We start from the raw sequence: 7,631 nt of genomic DNA, 5'->3' as shown, positions 1-7,631 counted from the left end.
CAAGGCGGCCAGCAAGCAGCGACCCAGACCAAAAAGAAAAGTCCAGCAAAAGTGCCAAAAAAAGGCCATAGAGAGCCTGCTATGGAGGCTAGTATTTCGGACTTTGGTTTGAGAACAGCACAACAGTTCTGAAATATCAGCACGGCAAATTTGCGGTGATGTTAGAAATGTAACGTTATGATTTCATACATAATTAAGTTGAGTGACTGCAGACGTTTAAACAATATTTATTGTTCAATTTTTCAGAAAAGACTGATCGCCGTAAGAGTGTTGCCGCTGCTTTCAACAGTATTTTTCACAGTCCCAAGGCCCAATCACCCTCTCCTAAAAAGAGAGGTCATAATCATCAAGACAGAAACTCAAAGGAAGGCTCTGGAGAAAAGACACCTTCCTGTTTGAGCCCGTCGCCCATGTCACCCAAGAAGGGGAGAAGAAAATCCGTGGCACAAACCCTGGCTAAACCATTTGTAAAACTGAAGAAATCTGGCTCCAAACTGAAACACAGGAAGAACACGTCATTGTCTGAAGTTTCAGAGGAAATGCCCCATGCAGAAGCTGGCGAACAGACTTCAGACCTCCTCAACAACACACAGGTGAGAAACTCTTTACAACTAGTTCGTCTGCAAATTTGATAACATGATATCAAGACAAGAATGGGTAAAGTAAATCATGAACTTTATTGCCCAAAGCGCATTGTCGATAACATTACAACACTATATGCAACAGTTTTAGTCGTTCACAAACTTGCCAATTACTACAACCTACCGTCATTTGTAATCATCAGAGAAAGCTATAGCCTTATAATTTACTTTTCTGTGCAAGTTTCCTTGACATCGTTAAATGACACATTAAATGTGTTTTCTTAACGATGATAATGGATTGTATGCGTCAAATGATCAGTACCTGGCAGTGCCTTGTGCCTTGACTATATTCCCTGTTATACAGCCAATTCTTATTCATGCGTGATATATATATATATACATAAGAGCTGATGAGAAGGTGCTACAGTATAAGTCTTACAAGTACAGTGAAACCTGTCTATAGGGGTCACTCAAGGGACTGACCAAATTTGGCCCCTATGGGCAGGTGGCCCCTATAGGCAGTATAGCCAAAAAGGTACATTTCACCACAAGCAATAAGTGACAAGGCATTCAGCTTCCACTGAGATACTGAGTATTTATTGACATATTATTAAGGTTATACATTTAAACTAAATATGAGTTTAAAACAAACAGTTTAATCAAATAGATTTGTATTACTACTACTGCTCCCTTATTTCTGTATAGTTAAAATGTCATTAGCTATGAACAGAGAAGACAGTGTACTATTATTAGACATTAACACCAAGGAGGTTATATTCAGAATATAACCTCCTTGTTAACACTAATCTGAGTTCGACCGACACCTGCTCCGAAATCAGCCGCTAGTTGACGGGGGGACTTGCCGTTCTCGGAACGCCGAATGACCAACGTCAATGCGTGTCCCTCGGGAGTCGAAGCCTTCGACATCGTATTTCTGAGTCAAAACTGACAGACATTTGCTTGGTTCTCTTGTCTTTTATACAGTTAGAATTGTCTGAACACGAAGTCAGCGCCTCCATTTTCCTTTGTTCCTCGATCTGACTTTTCTGGGTAGCTTGGGTCACAGCGCGCGTCTTCGGCAACTTTGCCAATCGAATAGACAAATCGTGTAAATTCCGCTAGTTGCCGGCAAAAATTAGACGTTCAATCACTGCTGATTACAAGTTCATAATCATTTCTAAACATCAAAACGCCACAAAAACTTTCACTTGTTCAGGAAGGCTCGGCTTGACTTGTCTGCATGCGCCATTATGCCAAGGTGGTCACGTCGAAATAAAACTGTCGCTACGTAGGCTTATTTCTTTGACAAAAATCCAACTTCGTCTAGTTCTTACATAAATAACGTTGATTTAATTGATTCTTATCGTTTTTATACCATAATCACCGTATTTTGTGCAATAAATCAGAATTCTTGTTGCCACATTTTACCTTGGCATAAATGGAGTCGTCCACTGACCCCTATTGACCTTGTTTATCTTCTGAGGCGGCGCCATCTTGGAAAATTTACGCAAATACAATTCCGATATTTTTGGCCCGCGGAATACGAAAATTAGACCAGCGTACATGGATTTCAAGAGCCTATAACATCAGATACATGAACGAACGGTCTACTTGTAAAATCTGTCCATATATTCTTTCAGTCTGCACAGAAATGACGATGTAGAGAAGGGTAGAGTGCAAAGAGTCTGAGACGAGAAAAACGCCAACAACACGTTGGTGGAAAAACTTCGCATAAAATCACATAATTTTGTAAAATGTTTCTTTATTCAATGTTTCCTTCGTAAATCGTCCAAGTTGAGCCTACATTTTGCTGATGTAGTGCAGAAATTGAAAAAAAGTGAACCCCGCGTGGGTTTAGCGCGGCGTAACGCGGCCGACCAGTCGCGCCGGTGACCGCTATCGGCAGTGTTGGCATAGCGGCCGGACTGAAAATCGGCTGGCCGCGACCGCATTCGACAGGTGACCGCTATGGACTATTTCTTAATGCTTAGGTCAATGGGAAAAATCCAAGGGACCGGCAAAAAGTGACCGCAATGGCCAGGTGGCCCCTATACTCAGGTGACCCCTAAGGCAGGTTTCACTGTAGTTACTTCTCTTTTTTGGTGTAGCCCTATTAACCACCCACCCACCCACCCACTCACTCACTCACTCACTCACTCACTCACTCACTCACTCACTCACTCACTCACTCACTCACTCACCCACTCACTCACTCATACACCCACCCACCCACTCACTCACTCACTCACTCACTCACTCACTCACTCACTCACTCACTCACCCACTCACTCACTCATACACCCACCCACCCACCACCCACTCACTCACTCACTCACTCACTCACTCACTACCTTACGGCTGACACAGCTGAGAAGTCTAAATTCCAAAAGATATTTTACCTCAGAAAACTCTAGAAAATCACACTACGAATGGTTGACACGCATTGAACTCGCGAGTTTCACGGCGAAATAAACCATGCCCGCGAACGCCTGCACAGTCATGATTGCGTACACAGAAGTCTCGATGATAGCAAGAATATCATTGTAAGGGTTTGGGTCGGGAACATGATTGGGTAACAAAATAAAGACTTTAGTACTAGTGGTTTTAAATGCCCATTTGATGTTACTATTGCGGTCAGAAGTGAAGGAATCTTGCAAGGTTATGGTAACGTTAGACACGTAAGGACCCGCTTTTATGGGATTTGAGGGGATCAGAGAGTGGTTGTATGACGATACATTTCTGCTTGTGATACTGATAGTAGTGTCAGCAGGCTCTGTCGTTATTGTTGCCGCTCTAGTAGACATCGTCGTTGCTTCTGCTGCAACACCGAGTCCGGCAAACATTTCACTCGTTTCATTTTCGCATACCTGGCCACTCGATTCCCTCATGAGACAACATTTTGAGACTATTCCTTCTATCCAGGGTACATCTAACTTTTCCCCCTGCAAGGCTTCGGGCCCTGCACAAGTCATTCTATCCCTGTCTGGTATGGCGCCGACGGTCTTCAGGCTTTTCAGGAAGGGGGTTAGCTCACAGTCGCAGCACCAGGGGTTTTCACCCAGCCAGATTTTCATGGTCGATATTGAGTCGATCTCGGGAAAGGCGTGGGCGGTCTGTAGGCGGATAAAAACAGGACGGCGTTACGACTGACTAGATAAATGTCTGAAGATGATATCTGTCCATCAGTGAAATTTGATGACAAAAAATTTGCAATTTACAGTCTACTTTTAGAGAAAGGCCGCGGGAATACAAAGACAAGAAAGAAGGTATTCATCAAAGTGCTCATGGCCTCCGGTGCTACAAATTGTATTCATTTGTCTGCGCCCTCCTCAACGATATGTTAGGTGTGGTCGTCACTTCAGATGAACGATGATATGTACATGTAAAACGTCGGGTGCTTACGGCCGTTGCCATTACACTTTGACTAACAAACGTGTATAACAAATTCTTTCTCCTCTTTTGTGTTGTTTAAATTGTTTACTTTCAGCATTGGTATCTGCGAACTGAATAGATAAGACTAACTAAATTAAACAGTACCTATCCTCCAAAGAAACTACTAAGACATGCTGTAGGACTAACGCTTTTTAGATCCACCTCCGTAAAGCTAAGGTACGTTCAAAGTCTACGTGCCAAAAGGTGGACAATCTTTTGGATCCGTACGTGGTAAGTACCGCCTCCCGTACAACTCGTAGGGAATCAGACGGATTTTGGAGCACGCAGACCGCCGTAGAACTTAACGTGCAGGCAAAACTTTGTGTGCCATCGGGCTGCGGATTCGTCTCCCGTACGTGCCAGTACTGGCGACGCGCCTGCCCTGTACAGCCTGAACGTTTCCAGAAATACGTGGCGGTCTCCCCCAAAAAACGTACGGACAAATTGCACATACGGCGGGTTGTACCCTTAGCTTTTAATAAGGGTATGAAAACAGACCAGATAGTAGGTAACGTTATATCGACATACCTGTATGTTGTTCCGGCTCAAGTCAAACTTCTGTAGATTTCTTGCCGATGTCCTCTGTACAGCCGACCAGGGTACCTCGGTCAGTCTGTTGTCACGAAAGTTGATGGTATTAATGTCTACGATCCAGAGAAAAGCACTGTCGGACACGAACTTGATCATATTGCTTTGGAGACACAGTTTCCTTAGCCGCCGCAGCCCCCTCAAAGTCTGGTCTGTCACCGAAGTTAAGTTGTTTCTGGACAGGTCCAGTCCCCAGAGATTGGTCAGTCGGTCGAACGCATTGTCCTCTATGTAGAGTATCCGGTTATTGGAAAGGTTCAGTTGGGAGAGTTTTGGAGGCATGTTCACGAACGCCGCCCTAGGTAGCTGTGTGATTTCGTTGTCCTGCAATTGGATCATGCTTACTTTCGGTGGAAATCGGCTGGGGACGGAAGCCAATTGTTTGTCGTCACACATGGCTACTAGGATATTCTCGTCGCACCCGCTGCAACTCGTCTCACACGGTGGTGCCAAGGGGATAGGGGCGCAGTTTGGAACTACCGCGGCGGCTAGTACAAAAATCCACAGCATTGTTATTGCGGGATGGGAGAACCGCAGCCAACACGGCTTCTTGTGCCGGCACGTACACTGGCGCCCACGAGCTTTGCAGTTTCTGCAAACTCATCAACGTCTGATGCATCTTCTGATGAATATATATTTCGTTTCCAGTCTAATATTTCACAAGTCGCGCTGCAGCTCGTCTCACACGGTGGTGCCAGGGGGGTAGGGGCGCAGTTTGGAACTACCGCGGCGGCTAGTACAAAAATCCATAGCATTGTTATTGCGGGATGGGAGAACCGCGGCAACACAGCTTCTTGTGCCGGCACGCACACTGGCGCCCACGAGCTTTACAGTTTCTGCAAACTCTTCAACGTCTGGTGAAAATTCTGATGAATATTTATTTCTTTTCCAGTCTAATCTTTCACAAGTCGCGCTGTCGTAAATACTGAAGTAACTTTAACGTACTACTTAGTACTTTCAGTGATGGGAACCTGTTAAGCAAAACAATAATTCAGAGCAATTTTGTTTTCAAAAACACTTTTCATTTTTTGCAAATTCATCATCGTCTGATGCAAATCCTGATGAATATACATTTCTTTTCCAGCCTAATCGATCACACATCGCGCCGTCGTAAATACTGAATAAACATTAATTCAGGGAAATTTTGTTTATCTGAAAGTGATAGGTACGCTTACGTCCACACAAAAATTGTAGCCTTCTGATAACAGTACTGATGCAAACCCATAATCACATTGCAGAGATACAAATGAAGGTAACACTGAGAGTACCTTAAATCTAGCCTGGAATCCAGCCATGTTATGCTTTGGTCGCTCCCCTGAGGTACACTTCCTGGCAGGAAGCGGAGCGACCAAAGCACAATACGGCTGGATTCCAGGCTTCCTTAAATCATGTCCAAGAAGAGAAACCTGGAAAAAATCGTGTATTTAAATTTTGATAGCCAACCCTGTGCCCAATTAGTCCAGTACGATAAATGCTAGCTGGATGTCTCTCGATCATTTCAGGTGGGGCATCATGGTTCATTGGCCCTTAATGCAAATTTATGGAAATTCAGCAATTATGTCCCAAATTAAAGGTTACGCAGCATAACGTGTGTAATAGTAACTTGTCCAAGTGACTTGGAGAGAGTCAAAAGCAGCAGGTGCTAACATTCCATGATGTTAGAATAACCATGCACAGGATGTACTACATTACGTACAGTGCAATAGAAAATCTCACTTAGTAGACGTGATCTATACCTGACAAACATTCACGTTCCACGACATATCGTGATTTTTATTTACTCAACACATCAGAACATCTGTCTACGTACTAAAATCTGTATTTGTTGTACGTATTTATGTAGACATCACTACCATCGGTAGATGAGGATGAGGACAGCGCTATCATCTGTCTGGTGGAAGAGGTGAAGGAGAGCATGGAAAACGTCCGCCGTATCATGTCAACTGTGTCATTCGGCAAATGTCGACAGAGCACATCCTCGTCCAGAATGAGCCATGCACAGGTGAGAGAACTGTTTAAAGGCACACAAGCAACACGTACTTCTAAGTGCGTTTGTGGCTCCGGAGTTGTTGAAGGACTAATGTTAAACACGTTTTTATGATGAGGTGAGGATATGGAAAGCGTTTAGAAGGAGGAGAGCGTTTTATGAAACAGTGCTGTCTGTCCAGAGAAAGAATTAAATAAACAAAAATTACGTAAACAGAGACGTTATTTTCTCAGTAATTTAGATGCCTACCCGGGTAAAATGTGTTCTCAAATACTATCACTCCAGTCAATATCTGGGAGGGATATTTGTGTCTGGGCTTTGTAGCTGAGAAAAAATGTAAGTATTTTGCTTCATTTCCCCACTGCATGTCTGAACCCTAAAGCGCCTAGAGCGGAGAGATAAAACCTACACCCGTGCATGGCAAATTCAACCGTACGAGATCGCGCGAGAACTGGCGTTGATTGAACGAGACTTGCTGGTGAGGATCCTGGAGGCAGAGTTGGTGGACTGCGTCTGGACTGGGCACGACAAAGTGGGTCAAAGGACACGAAAACTCAATAAACTTAGCGAGATGTTTGATCACTTGATGTATATGAAGGTTGTTGTTCATAGAATGTCAATAGATTTCCATTAGAACGCATTTCAGCACCAAGGGCAGAGATAACAACTTAATGTAACAAGCGATTTCAGCACCAAGGACAGGTGTGATATTTTCGTAAATTTTGGTCCACGCTGATGGAAACGTTGATAAACTTTGAAAACGAACAATTGAACAAGTTATTTGAATGAACACATGTACATGAGTTTCAAGTTCCCAGAACTATGTAAAAATTAGTACATATTACGTGCAGGAAAAGAGAGCCCCGAACATCACAAAGATGGTGGCATTTTTTGAGCGGCTGGTTCACCTGGTGGGGTCAGAGGTCATGCACGAAGAGACCCCAGAGAGCAGGGCGAACGTCATCGCGGGATTCATCACCGTGAGTGGGACTGTAGTTCTTTTAGATTGACCAGAAGGATCTTGGAGATGTAAATGTTTTTGG

General features: G+C 43.9%; 2 protein-coding genes across 2 annotated transcripts in view; one reads left to right on the top strand and one right to left on the bottom strand.

Annotated features, from left to right (window-relative positions):
- Positions 1 to 7,631, top strand: part of LOC118423074 — a 19,990-nt gene that overhangs the window by 5,318 nt on the left and 7,041 nt on the right. Inside the window, exons 8-11 of the mRNA XM_035831036.1 lie at positions 247 to 593; positions 6,445 to 6,603; positions 6,971 to 7,120; positions 7,440 to 7,568. Coding sequence (XP_035686929.1) covers positions 247 to 593; positions 6,445 to 6,603; positions 6,971 to 7,120; positions 7,440 to 7,568 — 785 coding nt within the window. The remainder of the gene's footprint in view (positions 1 to 246; positions 594 to 6,444; positions 6,604 to 6,970; positions 7,121 to 7,439; positions 7,569 to 7,631) is intronic.
- On the bottom strand, positions 2,916 to 6,144 carry LOC118423098 (trophoblast glycoprotein-like). The gene is made up of 2 exons (XM_035831088.1): positions 4,542 to 6,144; positions 2,916 to 3,694 (listed from the first exon to the last, which is right to left on the bottom strand). The coding sequence occupies exons 1-2, from the start codon at positions 5,109 to 5,111 to the stop codon at positions 3,005 to 3,007; spliced, it is 1,260 nt and encodes a 419-aa protein (XP_035686981.1). The 5' UTR covers positions 5,112 to 6,144; the 3' UTR covers positions 2,916 to 3,004.

This window comes from Branchiostoma floridae, chromosome 9, assembly GCF_000003815.2.
Source record: "Branchiostoma floridae strain S238N-H82 chromosome 9, Bfl_VNyyK, whole genome shotgun sequence".
In the NCBI taxonomy this organism is placed as follows: Eukaryota; Metazoa; Chordata; class Leptocardii; order Amphioxiformes; family Branchiostomatidae; genus Branchiostoma; species Branchiostoma floridae.
Note: the sequence above shows the minus strand (reverse complement) of the source record. Positions and strands in the feature narration are given on the sequence as shown.

Coding starts and splice junctions, on each gene's coding strand:
- LOC118423098 (XM_035831088.1), bottom strand. CDS start 5,111: ATGCTGTGGATTTTTGTACTAGCCGCCGCGGTAGTTCCAAACTGCGCC. Junction 3,695..4,541: donor TGAGCCGGAACAACATACAG/GTATGTCGATAT, acceptor ATCCGCCTACAG/ACCGCCCACGCCTTTCCCGA.